This window comes from Buteo buteo, chromosome 3 (genome assembly GCF_964188355.1).
Source record: "Buteo buteo chromosome 3, bButBut1.hap1.1, whole genome shotgun sequence".
In the NCBI taxonomy this organism is placed as follows: Eukaryota; Metazoa; Chordata; class Aves; order Accipitriformes; family Accipitridae; genus Buteo; species Buteo buteo.
In genome coordinates this window covers 76,801,767-76,826,564 of record NC_134173.1, presented here as the reverse complement: position 1 = coordinate 76,826,564, position 24,798 = coordinate 76,801,767, and the positions used below count along the sequence as shown (strand labels likewise).

The window sequence follows — 24,798 nt, the reverse complement described above, 5'->3', positions numbered from 1 at the left end:
ACCAATGTGGGTCTGCAAACGCCTCCCTGAAAGTTTAGTCTCTGCCATGCTTTAATTTCTAGATGGATGAAAGCATTTGCAGATTTGCAACTGAAAGCCGGTGATGCAGATCAGGACTGCACATCTGTAGGGCAGCTGCACATCTGTAGGTCTGCCCCACATTTGCAGAAGGGTTGGAAGGTGATGGAAAAGACAACTTCTTGGCCAGATAGAGCATAAGGAGATAAAGTCTCTGGACGTGCACAGAATGACTTCTGGGAAGAACAAGCCCCCAGGGGGGCAGGTAAAATCCTCCAACACAGCAACAGCAGCGCTGGATGCCGCCTGCTGTGAAGCCTCATCTTCCAGGGCCGAGAGGCTGCAAGTCTTTTTATGGCCCTTTGGAGACACATCTTTCTCTGTTCTGTTTTATTCAGCCTATATTTAAACATCTCCCTCCGTATGTCCACTCGACCCGGTGACGCAAAAGTCTGCCAACTCCTTTGAATCCCCTGGCAGTGTCCTGCATTTGCTGGGGCAGTAGTACTTGTTGGGTTTAACTCCTAGGGACCAAATAGCAAGAAGAAATAAAAGCAATAGCCTAAGCAGCAGCAAATCAAACTTTGCAAGGGCTGCCGGTGATGACAGTTCAGCCTGTGGCTTACAGCTAACGCTGTGTGAACAGATGAATATTAACGCAAAAGGACATTTTGTACACCTGACACTCTGGGTGAAGGGCTTTTCACCTCTCCTAATGTAGGAACATATTACAAGTGCTTTGAAGCTAAACCCTGCCCTTGGCTCTGTTTTGGCTAAGGTAGAAGCTCTCTGCTCTGCTGATGGAGCCACGTTAACCGGCGAGTCCCAGGTGCAGCGCGGTGTGATGCAGGATGCTCGCAGCCAGAACCAGTGACACAAGGAGGGCAGTGGGTCCCACCTGCAGCATCCCTGCAGCGCAGAGGGGACCCTGAAGAATTGCTCCCGGCAGCCTGCTTGCCTTGCTGTGCTGAGATCAGCCCCTTTCTCTTTGCCTGCTGCAAGAGAAGCTGTACCAAGAACCCCTCCCTGGTCTCTCTGCATGCCCCAGATGAGCCTCCCGCAATGTTGGACAGTACGTTATCCTTCTCCCCCTCCTCTTCTAATGGGGATAGCCTTAAATCTAGCTCTTCAAAGCAGTATTTTTGCATTCCCTTCCTTGTCCCCTTCTGTAGCTTTTCCCCTCTCTGTCACAGGGCAGCTGGGGAGCTGCAGAAAACCAGCCAGAGACATGTCCTCCCTGCAACCTGTGCTGCCCCACGCTCCTTTCCTGGGTGAAGGCTGAGTGCACAAGAAAGATGCTGCAGGCTGAAAACTGGAAGATCCAACTTTATTTGCTAGATTCTCACCCAGAAGGGAACCCTTACCCTCCCAGTCCCTCTGTATCCAGACCCTGCCCCATCTGCGTGTGCAATAGATGGAGGAAAGTTCATCCCATGTTAGCACAGCACAGGACCCTGCAGCCAGCACGGAAAAGCCACTGGGGACAATGGGTTACTCCAGAGCTTGAATCCAGAATAGAAAAGTGGATCTGATCTAAGGATGGCTGTGATGGTGGTTTGCTTCTGGCCTGACACATCAGACTGTTTTTGAAGCAGGGAAACAGAGAACAGACGAGTAGGAAGCAGAAGCTGGTGCTCTGTGTCTGCAAGGGTGGGTGTAATATCAGTATTTGAGTAACTCCCAATCATTATACTCTCAATGGCATTTTCCCTCCACAGACCTCAGCATTGCAAGGGTGTTGCAGGGAAACTGTAAGTGTTCTAGTGAAGCATAGAGCATTTCACCTCCAGAACAAAAAGGCTCATCATCCTCCTGGGCCCCAGGCTTGCACAGGGCCCTCTGCCAAGGAACACAATGCCTTGTCAAAGTTTTCTTGCAAATGGTACCGAGACAGACCTTGAGAAACAATTTCCTCTGTGCAATGAAAAAAACAGGCCCTCTGCTTATTCCTTTGGTTTCCTGGCTGATGCCTTATGGAAACAGAGTGGAAAATGGGAAAAAAAAATGGAGAAGAAATAGACTTTGCACAGGGGAGGTTGCAGGGATGGCATGAAGACACAAGGATGGTGCATGGGATATACCCGTGCTCCACTCTGCCCTTGCTCCTGCAGGTTGCCTCCTGCTCCCCTGGACGAGCCCTGGCAATAGGAACAGAGCAAATGGCAAATTCCCCAGCTCTTCCCGACCAGAGAGGTCTGTGAGCTGGGCACGCCTGGCTCATTTGTATCTGCTTCCTCTCCATCTGGTTTTACAGCAGACAGGGCATCAAAATCAATCTTACAGCTGCTGCAAGGGAGAATGGAGCAAATCCCCAGCTGGGACACAGTAGTGCTGTTAACCGGTGTGAGTAAAGCCGTTGGCATTTCCCGGAGTTGAGGATCTGGGATAATCATTACTTTTCCTTTCCTGCAGTCCCTGCTGTGAAGGGATGGAGGAGGGCAGAGTAACAGAAGAAGTTGCTTGAAATGCTCTGTAAATCATCTGGGAAGGGAAATTCAGGAGCTCTGACTGCAACCCGAGCTCAGGCAAAGGGCTGCTGAGGGTTTTGGCTAGCCAAGCTCCCAAATTTGCTTTTGCAGGTCTGACTTGCCCTGGCCTGTTAGTCCAGGGCATGTTTCGAGCTTTACAGAAATACATCCCAGCTCAACACATGAAGGCTGAGCCCTTCTGAACTCATTCCATAGCTTATTCTAGACAGAATTAAGTGCCAGCTCTCTGCAGTTGCAAGCCACACTCTGCTGAGCAGGTAGTAAGTGGGAACAAATTTCCACCTGCTGCTCTGACTCAGGAGATGGCACCAAAAGTGGAAAGAAATTAAGCCAAGCTCCTGTTGGAGTGTTGCAGGATTTTTTGAGGGGTTGTGCATAGGGATTTATTGGAGGCACACAGGCACAGGTTGTGTGGGAGCTTGGGGAAACCTGGGAAAAAAAGCACTGTCCATGTCCAGTGTGTGTACAGCCCCTGCTCTTGCTGAGGATGATGCCAGAACGCCGGCCTTCACGGCACTACCCGGTCCCTCCTGCTGTGCAGAGCCGCAGTGCTTCATCCACTACTGCTCCCCACAGAGGAAAAGGGAAGATGTGGGTCCTGAGGACCAGAAGCAGCTGAAGGTGAGGAACATCTGCTTAGCAGCTGGAAACTGGAAATTTGAGGGGTTTAGGTCCAGCTGCCCAAACTCTTGGCTTGAATCGGCTTGAATTCACAGCATTGAAGATGGGTGAAGCCACACATCAGCGAAGGTTATTCCCAAGGCATCTAAATGTTCATGAGACAGCTTGGCAGAGAGGAGGGGGGGGTGTTTTGGCTGGAGCACGGGCAATTGCGACGTTACAGAGCGCACTGGAGGAGCGTGCCAAAAACCATGGCCATCAGACCCAGCGCTGCAGACCTGCTTCCCACCCCATTGCTGCTCTTGGTGTCATCGGTGCAGAGGTCGGTGTAGCAGCATGACTTGGGTCTGGTTGCCCCTATCCCGTTATAGGCGAGGCATTCCTCCTCACAGCTTCTGGTGACGGTGATGTTGCCGAAAAAGGGGTAACCTGAAACAGGCAGATTGGAGAGGGGGAGGAGGATGAGAGAGAGAAAGGAATCGCAAAGGAAGGTGCGGACAGCTGGCATTGAGAAACACTGACTTTGTGTACTGGAGGGGAATTAAAAGTAAAGTGTTCATAGGTAAATAAAGGCAAATAAGGTGTTGAGCACCTCTAATCCATGCGTGCCTGTAATCCAGACTGCTCTTTGTAGGAACAGGTCTGCCAGTTCTCCCTGCTGAGTCCCTCTCTCCCTCCTCCTCCTTCCAAATTTATTGTAGCATCATCGAGGAACACAAGTCCCTGTCTATTTTGTTCAGGTGAGTTGCTCCTGCAACGGCTCTGCACAGAAGTTGGCAGGGCCAAGAAGCACTGGTGTAACACTGGCATGGTCATTGGTGAGACAGTTGGTGTTAGGTGAAAACATCTACAAACAAGGAGACAGCCCCTGGGTTTCTGCGGTATGTTTGCAGACATCTGCAGGTTCAGGGTCCATAAGGGCATAGGGGTAGGAAAGGCAAAACAGAGTAAGCAGAGTCCTGTATAATTCACTACGAGGCTCTGAATCTGATGATTTCTCTCCTTCCCTCTCTAAGGTTGGATAACTCCACCTGGATTCTTACAGAGAAGTTAAAGGATAATCCAAGCTGGGACTGGGAGGGGGAGAGGGAAACATGGCCAGCAGGTCAAGGGAGGTAATTCTGCCTCTCTGCTCCGCTCTCGTGAGACCCCACCGGGGGTACTGCGTCCAGCTCTGGGGTTCTCAGCAGAAGAAAGACATGAACCTGTTGGAACAGGTCCAGAGGAGGCCCACAAAAATGATCAGAGGGCTGGAACACCTTTCCTAGGAGAACAGGCTGAGAGAGCTGAGGTTGTTCAGCCTGGAGAAGAGAAGGCTCCATGGAGACCTTCTAGCAGCCTGCCAGTACCTAAAGGGGGCCTAGGGGAAAGATGGGGAGGGACTCTTGATTGGGGAGTGTAGTGATAGGATGAGGGGTAATGGTTTTAAACCAAAAAAGGGTAGATTTAGATTAGGGATTAGGAAGAAATTCTTTACTGTGAGGGTGGTGAGACACTGGACCAAGCTGCTGAGAGAGGTTGTGGATGCCCCATCCCTGGAAGCGTTCAAGGCCAGGTTGGATGGGGCTTTGAGCAACCTGGTCTAGTGGAAGGTGTCCTTGCCTATGGCAGGGGGGGTGGAACTAGATGATTTTTATGGTCCCTTCCAACCTAAACCATTCTGTAATTCTATGATATCTCCTTGCGAGCACTCCAATCAAGAAATGAAACTTACCCGAGTCTACGGAGTGCAGCGTTGTGGTGCACACGGTGGCTTTCGGGGGGCACAGGGTGGCTGTTCTGCACCGGTCAATGTCCGTTGGTTCCTTGCACGTGTAACATCGTAAGGATTGGGCTGCAGAGGGGAACAGAATGGGTTTGAGGTGGTCGCAGCAGTGAAGACAGACAGCAAGTCTGCAGGTCCTCTGATCTGGGCTGGGGACTACGTGATGGTCAGTGCTTCACCCCCCCCCCAGACCAAGATGCAGTGATCCCAGAAACTAAGCACATCTGGAGGCAAAGGCAAAGCTTAGATAGGGCAGGGGGGAAAGACCAAATCCCAGCACCAAAGGACAAGGCTGGTGTTGCGGGAGTTGAGCGTGATCACTACCTTGGGGGCTCAGCAGCCCAAAAAGAGCAGGAATCTAGAAGGATCTATTGCTTGAGCAGCTGTGATAGGCTCTTTGCATCCTCTCTAAGAAATGCTGTAACACAGAGCAAAATATCTTCTTCCGTTGAGAGCAGCATTCACCAGCACTGAACGACTGGCAGTTCCCCCATCCCTCCACCCACAGTGACAGCTTCTTTGGGCTTGTTTAGAGGGATTTCTGCAGAACTTTGTAACTGAGAGCAGAATTTAAATTTCAGAGCCGTATCAGAGATCCTAAGGGCTCGATGTGGCCTAAAAAATACTTTCATCAGGGGCTACTGCTGCTTTTTAAAGGAGATGATGCTACAGAGCTCTTGCTGGCTGCCTGCCAAAAGAGGGACATCTTTATATATGCAAGCATTGATCACAGCAGTTGCTCAAAATTCTCGGTATGAGACCTGTCCGTCCGCAGTCGGCAGATACCCAGTGTGCATATTTTTTGGAGTCGTGCTGCTGTGGCTGGATGACAGACACCAGCCTGGTTTGATATTTTCTATCCTACCTGCCTTCTAGCAACGCGGCAGCTGAAGAACCACCCAAATGTGTCCACTGCCATCTATTGGCAAAATTGCAGAGAGGCGATGTTTTCTTGTTCTAGTTCTGCAGCATCTGTTGTTAAGAGAGAAACCTCTGGGACTTTGCGATAAGGATAAACATTTTTGAAGGCGGCTGTTTGAACACCTGACTCTAGAAAGAATTTTCAGGGCATCTACTTCTTCAGCACCTCCTTTGGAAAATTCGGCTGTTCAATAGAATCTACACGATGCAAAAACCTTCTTTGTCCTCTTTGCAGAGGTAGGAAGGACTTTTTAATGTTTGCAGTGCTGGTGTTCTCATGGCTATATCCTTTGTAAATAGGTGTGCTGGAGCCGTCCCTGTTTACCGGAGCTGAGGACCTTGGTAGAACCTTTCCAAATGACCCATGAGAGGCTGTTTTAGATTTTAACATGTAGTGCCCACTGAGAGAGAACGCACAACATTGTCAACCTGACAAGCATAGGGATGTTTGTGAGTGTGTGGGACTGGCTAATGGATGGCTGGATGGAGCAGTGCTAGCTTAAAGCATCCGAGAAACTGATCTGCAACCTTTGGGTTGAGCTGGTTTCCAAACCTTACCATTTTCGTGGGTGAGCAGGGCAGTGCCATGGGCTCTGAGGGAGTTACTTCCAGTTAAAAGCATGTTTAAGGAAGAAAATCCTCAGCCTCCTTATCTTTCACTGACTCTGGGTGGGCCACTCAGAGGACATTGATTTTTTAGGAAGGTTCCAGTGGAAGAGGAAAGCCCAAAACCATAAGGACCAGAACACAAGAGAAGAACTGAACGTAGAGGAGAGTGCTGTGTCCTGATCTGAGGCCAATAATTCACCATTCATCACTGTCCAACAGCACCTTCTACCCCTTGCTATCAAATGCCTGGAAGACAAATGGTCACAGACATATTCCTCAGCTGCAAAAGCTGTGCCTAAGACCAGTTGCCTCCCGCTGGATCATCCCAGAAATTCCATTTCTGCCTCCTTCTCAGTTATAAAGCAAACAGTGGTGATGTGTCTCTGTTTCCATAAAGCACTCTGAGACCTTTGGGTAGAAATCTGCTCTGTCAGTTCCTCAGCAAACCCATTAAATCCAGGACAGGCCTAGACCCAGAAGGAGGAAAAGAAACTCCTGTGAAACTTCTTGAAAGAAAGAAGGAAAAAAAAAAGAAAAACAACAGGTACTGAAATGTAAAAAATTGCAGTAGCTGTATAAAAGTAACTGCCCCTGTCCTGGTTCAGTCCTGTGGTGGGTTTGACCCAGACCATGTCCTTCAGCCAGTAGTTGGGTTTGCTTTAGAGACACGTGGAAAGAGTAATGAGGGCAGGGGGATTAAAAAAAGCAAAGCAGCCTGAAGAAGAGACCCAAAACACTTCCTTGCGTAAAGAATTGCAAGGTGTATGCCTTTCAACCTTCTTGCATTTGCAACCTTTTGAATGATCTCCACGTAGCCATGCCTCCAGATAGAGGTGTTCAACTTCTGCCCAGGCTGCCTTTCCTCTGAGATCTTTCAGAGTCCCATGAAAGCAGTGTGAGGATCTCTGGGGCCCATGGGCTGTAGGTTAAAACCCACTGGGTTGGTGTCACCCCAAGGATGACTCTGTTCCAGGCCAAGGATGTATTTGCAGTGGGTCGCAAATAGATGGAGTAAGAACACAGCAATGACCAGACCCTGCTACCAGCTTGCCCAAGACCCATCCCCATCAGACACCAAACCTAAACAAACCCAGAAGAATTGCCTATCTCCACCTATACCCTAATCTCTAGAAATTAGTGAAAACCCTAGAGCTGGCGGTTTAATGAACCTTTCCAAAATCCTTGGAATTATTTCTCATATCCTTGCCCATATCTGTACTGAAGCCTCACCCTCTGGTTTTCAGAGCTTCCAGCAGCCAGCTGGAAGGTTTTAAGGATGGCAGGAGCTCAGGATGAACATACCCTATCCTATCCCTGATGGGACAAGTTGGCAGCTTAAGAGCTTGTACTGCCCTGTGCCATGGGACTGTCATTCACACCTTAGTCTTATAAAGCAACGTGTTGGTCCCCTCCATCCCAGGGTACGGTATGAGCAGGGTTGGGTGACAGTCAACCACCTATGCATCCGAATGATGTGCATTGCTCTCTGTCAAGCGTCACATCTCTCCCTGCCAGGCATGCATATCCCCTTTCCCCATTCACCCTCTCCACTGACCTTCTTAAATAGATAAGGGTGTTATTTCCCCTACCTGGAGAAGACCAGATCTTTCTCTATTGATGCCTTTCCCCTCCCCTCCCAGGCATTTCCCAGGGGGTCCCTGGGGTGTCAGGAATGCAGCGGTCTTACCCAACTCCACGAATGCCAGGCCAAGCAGGAGTCCAACCAGAAGTGTCTTCATGCTGAGAGCAGATCCGTACAGCCAGGGCAGTAAAGGAGAGCTGCTCCCAGGGACCTTTATATGTTTTCCCACTCTCCACCTCTTGTTGATCCTGTGGGCGGATTCCCTCGGCGTGATCAGGGGAGAACTCAGCTCCAGTCTGGATTGGGATTTGTAGAGAAACAAGTTCCCCAAGGAGGTGACGTCACCGCAACGAGCAGACTCCTCTCATACGTCGTCTCTTCTTCAGGTTTATGTCCTGGAGCTGGTGCCATGGAAAAGGAAAAACACATCTTGCACTGCAAGGGGTGGCCCCACGCCAGTGCTTGGATGGGGAATGTGACAAGATATGTTTGTTCCTTCAAGTCTGGCTCCGCGAGCCAAGAACTGGGTTGTGTCATGTGTGTTGCATTGGGCAACAACAGTCAAGATGCAAGCGGCAGCGGGCTGGGCTTCCACACACACTGGCTCAGCCTCACCAAAACCTGTGCCATGTTCTCATGCCTACTGCTCCCTGGGCTGGCAAGCGGGAAGCTGGCGTGGCTGGGTTTACCCAAAACATGTCTATTTTCCCAAATCCAGTGCAAAAGCAAGCCTGGCTTCTGGCTCCCAGGGGCTTAGTTATTAACCGAGCCCTGGTGCTGAGCTGCTGGGCATGGGAGTCATTGAAAGGCCAGTGGAGGTGAACATGGAAGATGGTGTTTGCACGTCTGGAATTTGGATATGTCATTTTATTTCAAGTCCTGGGTCATGCTGGCAGAGCAAGGCACTGTGCCTTCTTTTGTAAAACTGTCAACTATTTACCTAATTTTATTCTGAAGCTGGGAAATAAACCCAATGTGGAGGAATGATTCAATTTTCCCACTGCAGTACCTTCCTGATAGAAAATTTCACTTTATGCATTTCAAGGCAACCCTTTCAAACATAATAATTTTTTTTTTGAATTTATACAGTATTTGTGGAAACAGCTTAAAAAGCCTGCAGTTAGGGAGAAATGCTTTGCTCCTCCCTTTTGACTGAGCCAATGGCATTTTATATTTCAGAGGAAAAATTGATAGACTTTCTGTTGTTGTTGTGATCCAGGGTGGAAAAACCCAGCATTATGCAATTTCCCTTAAAACAGCTGAATAAGCCAATGAAGGAAAGTTCGTGAGTCACTGTGAAGCACTCAGAGACTTCAGGGATGGAGACAAAGTGAGTGCACAAGCTGATTTAATGACTGGGGGTCATTAATGTCACAGGCTAGTTGTGGCGATGCGCATGGACATTGCTACCATTCCCAGCAGCCTATCCTTTTTCTCCCAGTTTGAGAATGAGGATTTTTGGGAAGCGCTGCTCCCTAAACGGTTCTCAGTAACTCGAGAAGCATTGCTAATGAAAATTTCCACAGTCATGGATGACACAAAGCTGATCGAGCTGGGGTGGTGGAATCAGTACTGTGCTGTGGGAAAGGGAGGGAAAGATGTGCACCCTAATGCTCTCTCAGCTGTGAGAGTGAAAACTATAATTTATCTTTATATTATCTTGCTGTACTGTCAGAGCAACAGATATACCTCTCTGGGTATATAGGAAAAGCTCAGCTCTGTGAAAGCCACCAGACCTGATTACATCCAGATCCTTTCTTGTAACTGGGCAGTTCAAGGCACATTTGAGCAATATCTTAATTAACACCCATGAAACTGGAAAAGATCCAGTGCTTTAAGCATCCAAGGTGGTTATGCCTCAATAGCTAAGCATGGCAGGGTTGGCACTCCAGCGTTCACAACACTAAAACATCGCTTGACAGATTCTGTATAGCTTGCTGAAATGGAGATGTCCACACAGGCATGTTTTAATGGTCTGCCTGCACTTGAAAGGCATCGCATACTGAGAAATCCTTGGAATATATCAGTGTGGTTGAAGGACTAGTGATATAAATAGGAAACTAAATGAGTCTGTCCAGCTTGGTGGAGGCTGTCCATCACCGGTCGTGGGATGCAGCAGCATGGTAGGATTGTTTGCCTCTGGCCAGTGCAAAGCCACTTAACTCTGTCTAATGGCTTGAAAAGGTTTGAGATCTGGCCGTTGAGGCAAGGCATCGGGAAACCACGGGAGCTGGGGTTGTTAAAGCTCCTGCAGACTGGCTGAGTGTGCGAGAGTGCCAGACTTCAGGGAGAGAGAAGTTGGGAGCCTGCCAGTAAAATTGTGGAGGAAAGGGAAAGCCTACAGGTATTAGTTGATCTAACGATAACCAGGAGCCTCAGGATGGAGCCCTGAAAACAAAGACAAACACAAACAAACACAGGTGATGTCAAATGGTGTGTTGGGATCTAAGGGAGGCTGTTAGCAGGGTGATTATGGAAGTGTTAGCACCCTGGCATGAAGCCCTGGAGGCTTCTCACCTGGAATTTCATTGCCCCTATCAAGAAAAAATGGGGTCCTGATGGGGGGAAAAAAAAAAAAAAAAGCAGATGGAAACTAATGGGAAGTCTGGAAAACACTGGCCCCTTTTAGCTTAGCAGAGCAGAGGTTGAGTGGAGATACGATTTTTCCCCCAGAAATACATTGCAGGCATTGAAAACAGAGCTACAGAAAGAAAAGCTCTGTAAGCTAAACCATCATACTGCACTAGAGCTAAGACTAGTGTGACTTAAATGGGACTGGCAATCAGAGGCAGGGTCTTAAACACTAGGAAAAGTTGTGTTCTCTCTAAAAACAAAGGCAGGGTAGAAATCCCACCTGCTTTGAGATGGAGCTTGATAAATATGTGAAAGAAGTGGTTTGATATAGCAGTTAGGGCAGCTTTAGACAGCTTGTAGGACTCAGGAGGACCTAAATTCCCATCTGTCTTTGTCGGTGGTGGAATAAACCCTGAGCAAGGTTTTGAGCACTGACTGACAGGAGCCATAAGGGACTTCAGTTGAAATGTCACTTCAGGTCTGAAGATCTGAGAATATAAATGAGGCGTGGTGTGTAGGGAGGAAGACTTGTGTGCCAAAAGTCTCTCTGAATTTTCAGTGGTATCAATCCAAAACCACTACCAGCCTGTCCCTGTGAGACTGTCCTTATTTATAAGGTAATCTGGGTAGACATAATCCTTCTCTGCTTATCACATATGCAAGGAAAGGCAGATGATGTAAATTCAGTGTTCAGAGGCAAGGCGGCGATGTGCTTTATAACTATCTGATCTAACTTCTGTTATAGTTAATTCCTGTTTAAATTAAAAAGAAACTGAATTTTGTAGAGAAGTCCTGTGACAAAAGTGTACGCCAAGTTTTGATAAGCTGTTCCAGTGGTCGGTTATCAGCCATGTGTAAAATTACCCTTGTGTAAAATATTTCTACTCTGATTTATGCAGCTTCTACAGCCAGTGGCTCTCATTACACCCCTCTACTAAACTTAATTGCTCACTGTTGCGATTCTGCTTTCCCCATGAAGATGCATTTTGTCTAGGATATCCCTTTGACAGACTTTGGTGGGCTCTTTGACTCCTTCTCCAGAAGGTCTGTCCTCCAGGGCTTTAACCCTTCCAGTGGTCCTTCTCTGAACCACCTCTGATTTACCACCTTCTCCCCTGCATCGCCCAACCCAGAACTATTTGTTGTCTTACAGCAACAGCCACTCCAGTCCCAGGTGTAAGTAGAATGGATGCTTCTGTCATGAGATGATCATCAACCGACCATATTTGTCACTGTAGCCATGACATCCATCTACCTGATGTCAACGTCTTTCTTGGGAGCTGCTTTGCAGGATGGAGTCTGCTATCAGGTTTGCAGATACCATGGTGATAGCTGGGGTATAGGAAAATAGAGAGACTACTGATCAGTGTATTAAGCCAACTTGAGTTCAGCTCCTGTGATTCAGGGAGGGTAGTTTTTTGCTCGGGACCATTTGGATGACTGTGCCTGTGGGCTCTACCATCTTCATCTGTGACTCACTAGCGGGAAATCATGCTGTCTGTACCCATGGCTGCAGTGATGCTTGATGATGTGTTCAGCTAACCGAAGCTTCCACCTCTCTCGGGTGTGCGCTAATAACAAGACTGTAGGCTTGTTCGGGTGGAGTTGCTCTCCACCCTCCTGATGAAACTGCCACTGGGCAGAAAGGAATGCAGGTTTCATCTGGAGAAGGGTGAAAGTGTAAGCATGGCTCGGTGAGCAGCCTTCCCCTAGGAGTTCTTTAGGTCTTTCTTCCAGGGGCTGTTTGATACAAAACTCACATGTCTCCACAAGGAGGGTATCGGAGAGAAATCCAGAGACCCAGGGCTGACTCAGTTAACCTGTAAAGAGCTCTTACCCCTTTCTTCCCATGCCTGTGCTTCACTTTGGTGGTTTGCACACCCTGTCTGAGGTGGGAAATTGAACCTCTCCAAGCAGAGAAAGAAATTGTATTCACATCTCAAATTCTGGCTTAAGCACATTAACCTCTAGGCTAAAAAGCAGGTGTACTTCTGCAGATGGGAGGAAAACCCCCTCACCGGCTGTATTTTTAGAAAAATAAGTGAGTTCTGCTCAGTGCTCTGAGAGAAAAAAGGGGAGTCCGAGGACATGGACTCTACAACTGCAGGTTCCTCTTCTTTCAGCTGCACGCAGGGTTGAAGACAATCCCTTCAGGCATCATCTCGCCCGCTGTGTTTGGTCAGCCCTGGGAATGTAGGTTCCCCCAAGCATTTACCAAAGACATTCAAAATGTCCAACACGTGGTTCTGGACTGCACCCCAGAGGGATGGATATCCACAAGTCAGGCAATTCAGGGATCCTTTAACCTGTATTAGTCCTACCATGGACTTGAGGACTGCCTAGGACACGTAGCATTTGGCATGGTCCCTGGCCCTGTTATGGCCTGAATTCCCTGGATCTGTCCCAGGCAATGCCCAGGCACGCTCTGAAGCATAGTGTGGGCTAAGGATGTTTCCAATGAGGACATTCTGGTTGGAGGGATAAGAAAATTCAGTTTTGCAGGCATGAGCTGTGGCAGTTGTCCACAGGACAAGAGAATGGATCCTGGCCCCTTTTAAAGACCAGTGTAGATGTAGCCTGGATGTGGCTGCAGATGAAAACCTCTTGCATTTATTGTTGTGTTGTGATTCCCCTTTTTGTCCTGGTCATAGCTGCTGCAAATTCTATGTGAAAGCCTTTGTGTTATGATCCCTAAGTGCATGCTTTAGCATGTGAGAGAATCTTGTGACTATGTGATTTTCCATCTGAAAGTTGGACGATTTACAACCAAGGCTGAAGGGTGCTGGGAATATTCATGGGGGCTGCTGTTGGTTGAGGGTCTCCAGTGTCTTGGTCCACACTTTGATCAGCTGATGGCACCGTCAATCTCTGAGCAACCTTCTGCAGTAGTGCAGGAGTGGACAATATGCAAAGACTGGCCAGTTACAGGGCCTGGTACCTCCCTCCCCCTAGTAGGGAGAATTTCTCTCTTTATCAGCTAGGCTTTGGTTATGCAGAGGACAGAAGAAAGGAAATGGAGTTCTCCCCTTTAACTTAAGATAACACTTACCATTGTCAAAACCAGGGACTGTAACTGAGTCTGCGACCGAGCATTGAAGTGATTGACATCGCTTTGTCACCCCTTCAATATCATCAGCAGTGCCATTGAGTGGTGGGACTGAGAGCTCTATCAGGAAGCCTGTGCCTTGCCCTACTGCTTCATGTCCCATGTTGGCAGCAATGTCTATCGACAGATATAGACCTAGATGCCTTACCATGAACTAATCTAAATAGTAAGCCTTGCAAAATAATAAAAATACCTTATGATGCATGTTGCCACGGGTGTCCAGCACAATAAAAAGAATAGTAACACAAAGAAGCCAGTCCCTGTCATTGGGATCTATGTAGCCAGGGCCAAAAGTTGTGGCAACACCAATTAATAGAAAATGCGGAAGACAATAACCTTCAAAAATTTGCACAGTCACAAACAGATTGAAGCAGGACACAAAATCCCGAGTGGGAGTCATCTGACTTAAGTACAGCCTTTCTTCTATAACATAGATGTCTCCTGGGTGAATCACCATACATCTTTCTTTTTGCAGTCAGGCAGACACATGCACAATTCATCAGAACTGCTTTAGACAAAAGCCTCATCATAAAATTAATGGCGCTGTGGATTACGCGTTTCCCTTCACTGACTTTGAAAGGCACCTTTCAAAGGTAAGGACTAGGTCACCTGGAGGCCTTTCCATAATAAATGTGTGTATTTTGCCATAGAATCATAGAATGGTTTGGGTTGGAAGGGACCTTAAAGATCATCTAGTTCCAACCCCCCTGCCATGGGCAAGGACAGCTTCCACTAGACCAAGTTGCTCAAAGCCCCATCTGACCTGGCCTTGAACGCTTCCAGCAATGGGGCATCCACAACCTCTCTGGGAAACCTGGTCCACTGCCTCACCATGCTCATAGTGAAGAATTTCTTCCTTATATCTAATCTAAATCTACTCTCCTTCAGTTTAAAGCCATTACCCCTTGCCCTATTGCTACCTGCCACTGTAAAAAGTCCCTCTCCGGCTTTCTTGTAGGCCCCCTTTAGGTAGTGGAAGGCTGCTGTAAGGTCTCCCTGGAGCCTTCTCTTCTCCAGGCTGAACAACCTCAACTGTCTCAGTCGGTCTTCATAGGAAAGGTACTCCAACCCACTAATCATCTTGGTGGCCCTCCACTGGGCTCGCTCCAACAGGTCCATTTCCTTCTTATGTCGGGGCCCTCAGGGGTGAATGCAGTACTGCAGGTGGGGTCTCGTAAGAGCAGAGTAGAGGGGGAGAATCGCCTCCCTTGACCTGCATCTTTTGATGCAGCCCAGGATATGGTTGGCTTTCTGGTCTTCAAGTGCACATTGCCAGGTCATGTTGAGCTTCTCGTCAACCACCACGCCCAAGTCCTTGTCCTCAGGGCTGCTTTCAATCCATTCTCCACCCAGCCTGTATTTGTGCTTGGGATTTCCCTGACCCATGTGCAGGACCTTACACTTGGCCTTGTTGAACTTCATAAAGTTCACACGGGCCCACCTCTCAGGCCTGTCAAGGTCCCTCTGGATGACATCCCTTCCCTCCAGTGTGTCAGCTGCACCACACAGCTTGATGTTGTTGGCAAACTTGCTGAAGGTGCACTCAATCCTACTGCCCATGTCGCCGACAAAGATGTTAAACAGTGCCGGTCCCAATACTGACCCCTGAGGAATGCCACTCGTCACTGGTCTCCACTTGGACATCAAGCTGTTGACCGCAACTCTTTGAGTTGCAAATTCCTTATCCACCGAGTGGTCCATCTGTCAAATCCATGTGTCTCCAATTTAGAGACAAGGATGTCGTGTGGGACGGTGTCAAACACTTTGCACAAGTCCAGGCAGATGATGTTCGTTGCTCTTCCTTTATCCACCAACACTGTAACCCCGTTGTAGAAGGCCACCAAATTTGTCGGGCATGATTTGCCCTTAGTGAAGCCATGTTGGCTGTCATCAATCACCTCCTTATTTTCCAGGTGCCCTAGCATAGTTTCCAGGAGGATCAACTCTATGATCTTGCTGGGCACAGTGGTGAGACTGACTGGCCTGCAGTTCCCTTCATCTTCCTGTTTTCCCTTTTTAAAAATGAGGGTTATGTTTCCCCTTTTCCAGTCAGTGGGAACTTCTCTGAACTGCCATGACTTCTCAGATATGATGGATAGTGGCTTAGCCACTTCATCCGCCAGTTCCCTCAGGACCTAAGTATGCATCTCATGAGGTCCCATGGACTTGCGCACTTTCAGGTTCCTTAGTTGGTCTTCAACCCGATCTTCTCCTACAGTGGGCGGTTCTTCATTCTCCCAGTCCCTGCTTTTGCCTTTTGCATGTTGGGCAGTGTGACTGGGGCACTTGCTGGTGAAGACTGAGGCAAAAAAGTTGTTAAGTACCTCAGTCTTCTCCATGTCCCAGGTAACTAGATCTCCTCTTTCCTTCTGGAGAGGGCCTACATTTTCCCTAGTCTTCCTTTGTCACCGACGTACCTACAAAAGCTTTTCATGTTGCCCTTGATGTCCCTGGCCAGATTTAATTCAATCAGGGCTTTGGCTTTCCTACCCTGATACCTGGCTGCTCAGACAATTTCTCTGTATTCTTCCCAGGCTACCTGTCCTTGCTTCCACCCTCTCTAGGCTTCCTTTTTGAGTTTGAGTTTGTCCAGGAGCTCCTTGTTCATCCATGCAGGCCTCCTGGCATTTTTGCTTGACTTCCTCTTTGTTGGGATGCATCGTTCCTGAGCTTCGAGGAGGTGATCCTTGAATATTAACCAGCTTCCTTGGGCACCTCTTCCCTCCAGGGCTTTATCCCATGGTACTCTACTAAGCAGATCCCTGAAGAGGCCAAAGTCTGATCTCCTGAAGCCCAGGGTAGTGAGCTTGCTGTGCACCCTGCTTGCTGCCCTAAGGATCTTGAACTCCACCATTTCATGGTCAGTGCAGGTGCATCCCACTCCAGTGTTTTTTGGCTTGGAAGGTACAAGATCGAATGTCCCTACAAAACATAACTATTTCTGACAAGAAGCTCAGTGGCCAGTGGAAGAGGAAAACATATCCATTTCTGGGACTCACCTTAGGAATGGGTTTTGAAAGGACATGGAGAAGAAGGTCTCAGAAGAGCAGCTCATTCCAGATGTCTTTGAGATTATGCTCAGGATGTTGACATGACACTGCAATGGCTCAGACACTTCTGTTGGACTGCAGTTTTTTTGGAGGCTGCTGCCCTCAAAGTTTCTTCAGATGTTGAGAACAGATCAACCTCTGAGGACGTGGCTGGGTATGAATATTGTTAGATCATCAACAAGGACTCTAGTTTGTGGGACTGTGAGATTATTTTGCAGGTAAAGCAGTAATAATAGCTCATGTCATGGTGATGGAAAAATTCCAGTGGCATCTTTCTATCTACATTCTCAGCATTGCTGATGGGGTGGAGCTGCACTAGGTAAATGACCAAGGGAAGAAGCTTGCTCTGAACTCTGGTGGGGAAGCTTCTGTGTAGGCTCAGGCTACAGGTGTGGAAATGGTGCTTTGCTTTCCCAAGCACTAGAAAGATTTGCTTGTTAGCAAACACGTTTTCTTTCATGTCACATTATGTTAAGGACTTCTGGCTATGGTCCCCGCATATGTCTTCCTTTTGCCTAACATCAGGACACTGCTCAGTTGAACTGAATGCATGGTTGTCTATAATCCTGTTGGATACCTGTTGGATATTTTTCTGAGGAGGCTACTTCCATGGCTAGTTGGGAAGAAAAAGGAGTTGCTAAAGACAAAAGTACAGGGACATTTTGAAGCTACTACTGCATGAATAACTGTGACTGAATGTGGTTACAGAATAAGTTGGATGGGACATCAACAAGACTTCTTTGCCAAGGAGAACAGCAAGCAATTAAAAACTACTCATGGGCTACCCGCAGTTCACACCCTGGAATGTAGTAAACTTGCAGCATAATAAATCTGTTGTGATTTTAATAATAAAGGATCGACCATTAAAAATCTGCCCACTTGGATATGAGTAAGGCTGGAGATGTTCCTGGAGATGTAGGATGAGAATGGCTCTGATCCATGGTTTCCAGTCTTCTCAGTAATTAATATTCTCCACCCTCCCCTCATGCCGCATGAAGAGTGCTTACCTTTGGTACGTGCCTGCAAATGGCAGCTGAAAAGGACAATGTTTCCCAAATGGGTCTTTGTCATGAATCTCTTTTTTTTGCCAACCTGCTTTTGAGTCAGTGTCTCAAATGAGAGGACATTCTTGCTCAAATTGAAGAAAGAAATGCCATCCCCATACAGAACTGTGCCAATCCTTCCCAGCTGGACCAAGCTCCTTCTTCATTCCTTCATGTGTCCAACTGAAATAACCACAGCCAATGCTCTCTGCATTTGCCATCCCTAGGTGTATTTCTTCTGGATATCTTATATGTTTCTAGAGCTCAGCTGCCTGCCCAGAGTTTAGCTGTTTGGATTCATTTTGATCTAATCTGGCTTCAGCTCCATTTAGCCGCCTACAGCACAGACTAATTGACTCTACCCTTCCTCCCCCATATCTCCCCTCCTTACAGAGACGTTTTTTTGAGATGGCATACTCTGATGGCTGGGCTCAGGACTGTAACACACTTGGAACAATATTCTCCCCTGATTCAGCTGAGTTTTGGATTGATTCAGTTTAAGATAAACAGATACCAAAGATAAATGTTGATATATGGTGGCTAGAGAAAGGGTAAGTGAACTGGGAGTTCAAGTATGTGCATGCAAGGCATGAAGCTTGTGGTTCCCTGAAAGCAAAGATTTGGGAACCTGTTTGGAATTTGTTTCCCTAACAAAGAGGAAAAGTGGAGAAAAAAACATCTACAGAAAAATAACTGTGGCCTAAAATGGGTGAATAACCATTTCAAAGATTATACTAGCAATGAGAGGGAAGCCTGAAAGAATGGAAGCAGAAACCGAGCAGCAGACAAAATTACATGACGGCGATTAAGAACTATATAAAATGAAATTTTGCAATAGTAAAAATGACTTAAATCTCTGGAAAGACATTAAACGTTATAATTATTCAGCCCTTATATTGAGAGACAAAAGAAAGTAGTGAATATGTGGTAGATGAAAACTGAATATTAAATTTAACCACTTACTTATTCAAAATAGAAAGTGCTTTTGTCTTTGGGGCTGAAGACAGCATGGAGACAGGTGCCCAGATGTAGAAATAACCACATCTGAGGAGGAATAAAAAATTTTAATGTATTAAAATTGGGACAAAACCGGACAGGTTATTTTCCATCCTGGAACTCTTAGAGAACTGGCATACAGAACAACAGGTCCAGGTTCACTCCCAAGTATTGTTCATAAATTGATCAAGATCAAGACAGCATCATGTGGTCAGAATTTACCACCTAAATTAAAGAGAGGAGGGGTAAAAGTCATTTGTCTGATCTTGATAGCATGCCAGGATTAAAAACAATTTTTGATGGAGAGGATAATGAAAAACATGAAAAGGCTTAAAAAACAAGATGATGGTCTTCCTTGATTTGACATTAATAAAGTCTGATTTTCAAGAGTTCAGCAAAGTAATAAAACAATATAATAATTGGAAGTGGAAGGGTTGAAAGTTTTTTAAAATGTTGGGAGAGGGATATGAGCCTGGGGGAGGTCAGTAGTGCAGTTCCTCAGGAACTGGTCTTGCAGTACTCTTTAATACTTTCTGTAAAGACCTTGAAAAATGCTAAATAGGATGGTGTTAATGAAATTTACTGAGGATACAAACTCGGGAAGCATCAGCAGTGCCGAGAAGGATCAGGATGTCGTAAACAACCAGGTGGCTTGGATGCAAGTCATATACTAATAAGATCATATACTGTAATAAGTAACTTTTACGGTAAACTAAGAGATCACCTGTAAATGACTGGAGAGATGAAAGCCATGAGAGTATTGGTTGATCACAGGCTGAATATATGTCAGACATCTGATGAAGCGTGAAGAAAGCTGTCATGATTGGGGGCTGTCAGTGAGGACAGTGCAGGGGTAAGGTCATCGTGCAAGGCACCAATAAGACCACACTTGCAACACTGCGTGCATTTCTCACCACCTGTGCCCAAGGGAGATGAAGTCCCATACAAAGGCTGATATGAAGATGAGAATGGACAGTATATCAGGCTAAAAGAGCTGGGATTTCTCAGCAGAAGGAGAAAAGATTCCCACATATGGATATACTCAACAGCAGGCAACTTGGAAGGGAAGATCTGTCTGAGATAAGAAAGATAGTGGCACTGGACACATAGATGGGATCTGGCCATGAAACAAATCAAGACTAGAAATTAGAAATGTATGCCCAAGCAATGAATTAGTTTTCTACTAACAGTTGGGGAAAAGAACAAAGAGCTGGATTTTAAGATGGAGTTTGATCAGAGTATGATCTATTGATCAATGTATTGTCAAGATGATGTGTTTGGTATGGCACAGAAATAACTTTAGTAATCCAGGACTATCTCTTTCATTTCTTAAGTTGCTTTTAGAGTTGTGTTGCTTTGTGCTGTCAGAGGATGTGGTCACTGCTTCTTTTATGCTCAGGGGAGAGATGGGCAGTCCACTCAACACAAACTGGCTCCAGATCACAGAAAAGCTGAACTAGGCAGGTCCTTCACTTCTCTTTTTTCTGTGATAGTGCCCTGGCAATCTGTGTTTGGGTAACTCCAAGGGTCTGCGGTATGTGGAGTGGTAGAAGTGGATGATGAAGGAAGAAGTGACCAGGCAGCATCTCTGGTGGTCTGGAGGAGAGCTAGGTAGTTTTTAAAGTTATTCTACATGTGAGCAAGATGAGAGTAATTCGTACTTCATTTCTTCTGAAAGCACTGATAAGTCTAATGTCAAATCCGGCTAGGTACTGTTGAAAAGATGTGACTAGGATAATAAGGATGACATAAGTGAAACATTCATTTGGTTGTGATGTGTGGGGTCTCTTTTGGGACAGCAGAGTTATTCCTGAATTCTCTGTTTGCCTTAGTATCCTGTTAAAGGTACTGATGGAGTAGATGAGACCCTTCTCCTCTTAGGCTCTTCTTGGATGGACAGTCTCATTATGTGAGGTAGACCAGCACACCCCCTTCACCAACCATCTTCAGAGAGCGTTCACATGGTCACATTGCCTCCTACATCCTTGATTGTCTTTGGGATGGTGTCTGCTTCTTATCACACCATTCAATAGGAAAGAGGTAGCTGTACGTTGTACTTTAGCCTGAGGACTTTGGACTTGTTTATGTCAACACCTTAATCCTGAAACCAGAAACATGGACGCAAATGTTTCAATGTAATTTCTGTGATGCAAAGGTGTCCAGTGTTTTTTATTTTGTGGTGAATCACCAGGGTGGTGATGGCAGGGAATTTACCTTGAGGTATCCACACAGTGTTGTAGATATGCTTCCTGCGTATTTCTGCTCCACCCTTTGCATTTTGGGATTCTTTACGGAAAGCATGGTGAAATATGTGCAGGGAAATAACCAGCTGTTCTAGAGAGGAGAGGATAGGATAGGATAGGATAGGATAGGATAGAATAGAATAGAATAGAATAGAATAGAATAGAATAATTTCAGTTGGAAAGGATCTACAGCAATCATCTAGTCCAACTGCCTGACCAATTCACGGCTGACCAAAATTTAAAGCATGGTCTTAAGGGCATTGTCTGAACATTGAAACGCATGGGACATTGACCACCTCTCTAGGAAGCCTGTTCCAGTGTTTGACCACCCTCTCGGTAAAGAAATGCTTCCTGATGTCCAGTCTAAAACTCCCCTGGTGCAGCTTTGAACCATTCCCATACATCCTACTGCTGGATCCCAGGGAGAAGAGCTCAGCACCTCCCTCTCCCCTTTCCCTCCTCAGGAAGCTGTAGAGAGCAATGAGGTCGCTCGCCCCTCAGCCTCCTTTTCTCCCAACTAGACAAACCCCAAAGTCCTCAGCTGCTCCTCATAGGACATTCCATCCAGCCCTGTCACCAGCTTTGTTGCTCTCTTCTGGATGCATTCGAGGACCTTAACGTCCTTCTTAAATTGTGGGGCCCAGAGCTGCACACAATATTCAAGGTGAGGCCGCACCTACACTGAATACAGGAGGATAATCCCCTCTTTTGACTGGCTGGATCTACTGTGTTTGATACACTCCAGCATGCGGTTTGCCGTCTGGGGTGCCAGGTCACACTGCTGACTCCTATTGAGCTGTGAGCCAGCACCCCTAGACCCCTTTCTGCAGGGCTGTTCTCCAGTCACTCCTCTCCCAGTTTCATACTTGTGCCCAGCGTTACTCCATTCTAGGCGCAGAACGAGACATTTGGACTTGTTAATTTTCATCCCATTAATCATTAATTCCTTTCTGTTCCACATCTGGGGAATAAACATTCATCCCAGAATCCAGGTTCTCTATTTCTGTTCTTTGCATCTTTTTTGCTCTCTACAAAAAGGTCTCTAGGGAGGAGAGATTTATCCAGAACATGGTTATTGGAAAAGAAGGGGATACAGTGTCACCAGTGGTTGCCCCCAGCCTCCCTCGTCACAGGAGTCATACAACTTTGGAAGACTACTTTTACAGGTAAGAAAGCTGCTCCAGCCTGACTGTTAACTATGCCTGCTGAGCAAGGAGAATACAAATGTGCAGCTCTGGATCTGAGGACCTTGCATGGACAAGCAACAGCGATGACCATTTTGTAGACCTTGACTGGGGTTAAGGTAGTGACTGGCTGAAGGCACTTCACCAAGAGTTTCAACAGATCTAGGCTGGGAGGGAACAGTTCAGCCTGAGAACTCCTGGGTCCATTTGGAAGAGGGGTTTCCTTCATCAGAATACTGATCACCTAGCAGCTGCTATTAATTAATGACAAACCAGTTGTCTTATGCAGATTGGTGCTGTAGTAGTAGAGATTTACACCAACTGTTGGGTCAGACTAACCATCCTCCCTCCATGGCTGTTTCTATCTCCTGCCCCAGAAATCCCACAGTTTAATGATAACATCATGCCACCTTTCACACACACCTCTTCAGTCTCTGCAAACATCCTCTTCTTCAGTCTTTTGCTGCAGATTTCAACAGCAAGAGACGTTGCTTATTGATTAAGACTGCTATTGCAGACTAGCTAAAAAATTAAAGATGCTGAGGACTAATCTCTGGCACTGAAGCTGACTAAGAAGGCATGGTCTTTCCTGCCAAAACAGACTGGTTGCATCCAACCTGCCTCCTGGGAATGGTCATTGTCTTATGTCAACTCCTCTGCCATCCCCAAGAATTGTTTGGAAGATCCTTGGGCCTAACCCATGCTGGTGACTGTAGGGATGACTAACCTCCCATGCTCGGAAGTGTCCACTGGCCTGGCTTGATTTACAAACATAACTGTAACCTCTGGGCCTAGAACTTGCTCGTTCCATCCCTGGGAGGTTAGAAAAGTAATAAGTTGTATTTTGGGTTCCATGATTTTGAAGAAAATACTTTTCTCATCCTTTTCTCACCCTACATTTCTGAGGGATATGTGGGTATATCCAACCTCTAGTGCTTGTTAAGCAGGATCATAGCAGGTAGTATAACAGGTTGCATGGTGACTTGCTGTTGGGCTTGATTTACCCCTAAATGGGCCTCTGAATACATACAATAATGTTAAAAGAGCATCACAGGGGGACGATATTTTGGTGGAGGCCCAGGTAATAACTACATTTGAATTTCTGCTGGCAATCCAAGCATCAGTGAATTTTGACTCTTATGGATACAGATGTCAGTGATAAAAACCCTGCAAGAACTTATGTTTTTTCTTAGCATAGACTTAACATCTTATTAAGCACTATGCAGTAATGAGACTGCAGAGGTTTCTATGGTAGCGAGACAAGATTTCCTGGGGTAGCTGTTCTGCCCGGTGATTAACGTTCCCTCAGAAGCTACTTGTGTGCTTTCCAGTAAAGTCTCAGTCCTCAGTAAATGTGTACCTATGTGAATGAAACCTTCTTTTCATTCTCAACCTCTTTTCCTTCAACCGTCACACTGTATAAACAAACACATGTGCCCTTTCTGCCCACCTGAATGTTGCCAAGAACTTTTGAACCATTGAGCCATCCTGTCTGTACAAGAGGCCACACAGCGACCTCAGCTCTCATACATGTTAAGGGAAGTGACAGATGAGACTGGCCTCCAGAAACAAATCTGTACAGAACCAGGTCATGGAAGCAGTTGTTGAAATGGTGTCGTTGGAACGAGGATGAAATAAGAGGGAAGTAGGAGCAGGGCACAGTCTAGCTGAGGGAAGAGAGTTGGTTTGGTTGCAGCGCCCCAGTGCTTGTGATGGATGAGGGCATTGCGTGGACCAGGAAGGAGGAGGAGATAAGAGGGATAAGGAATACTTTTGTTGTTGTCCTCAGATGCCATTTTGAGTGTAGGAAGGGAATGACAGTAAGACGCAGAAAAATGTCTCTGTTTTTTGTTGCCTTTAATGCCAATACCTGGTGCCAGCCAGCAAAACAAATGTTGTACCTCTCATGCCCACACATGCTCACCCTTACCTGCAGGTGTGCTGCTTGCAGCCTCCGTATTCACAGATGCCAAGGATGGCAATGAGGTTTCTCTGCTGGCTTCTTTGGGCTCCTGTCAGGCTCTCGACTTGGGCCTTCACAACTTCCCCAGACTTAGGGACAGCAGCTCTTTCTACATTAGCAAGATGAGTAAGGGTTGTCCTCAAACTTCCAGAGTGGGGAATTTGGGACAATTTTCCATTCACCCTGTGAGTGCCCCTGCTCTCTGAGATGAATAGCCTTTGTTTGCTGGGTATTTCTTCATGCCAGGATTGTTCTCTCTCATTGTCTTCGTGTCAAATGCCAGCTCTTCAGATCATCACTTCTTGAATAGATTCAAGGTTGAGGAGCAGCTCATGTACCACTTCTGACATGGACATGCTTGTAACTGGCTTCAGACTCCTTGTTCCCATGGACATTGGAAGACATCACATCGACAGATCTCCATGGCAAAGGCAAATGCTTCTTTTCTCCATCCTTCTGGGGCAAGGATGGGGAGAAGAGGGTAGAGCTGCTGCATTTGAAGAGTACCTGGTAGCAGAGCATTTGCTTCAAAAGCAGCAAAGAAGAGAAATGAATTGCATGGGATTATGAAGGGCAGGGAAACATCTGCTTTTGATAGTACATGGGTGTGAGAACTGTTGTGAAACGCTCTGCC

The 24,798-nt window shown here is 46.7% G+C and overlaps 1 protein-coding gene across 1 annotated transcript; it reads right to left on the bottom strand.

The window, feature by feature from the left end:
* Positions 1–1,397: 1,397 nt before the first annotated feature.
* LOC142029344 (secreted Ly-6/uPAR-related protein 1-like) lies at positions 1,398–24,351 on the bottom strand. The gene is made up of 4 exons (XM_075024075.1): positions 24,132–24,351; positions 8,111–8,406; positions 4,843–4,962; positions 1,398–3,557 (listed from the first exon to the last, which is right to left on the bottom strand). The coding sequence occupies exons 2-4, from the start codon at positions 8,160–8,162 to the stop codon at positions 3,346–3,348; spliced, it is 384 nt and encodes a 127-aa protein (XP_074880176.1). The 5' UTR covers positions 8,163–8,406; positions 24,132–24,351; the 3' UTR covers positions 1,398–3,345.
* Between the last annotated feature and the right edge of the window lie 447 nt (positions 24,352–24,798).

Coding starts and splice junctions, on each gene's coding strand:
- LOC142029344 (XM_075024075.1), bottom strand. CDS start 8,162: ATGAAGACACTTCTGGTTGGACTCCTGCTTGGCCTGGCATTCGTGGAG. Junction 4,963..8,110: donor CCTGGCATTCGTGGAGTTGG/GTAAGACCGCTG, acceptor TCCCCTCTGCAG/CCCAATCCTTACGATGTTAC. Junction 3,558..4,842: donor GCTGCACTCCGTAGACTCGG/GTAAGTTTCATT, acceptor TGCCTGTTTCAG/GTTACCCCTTTTTCGGCAAC.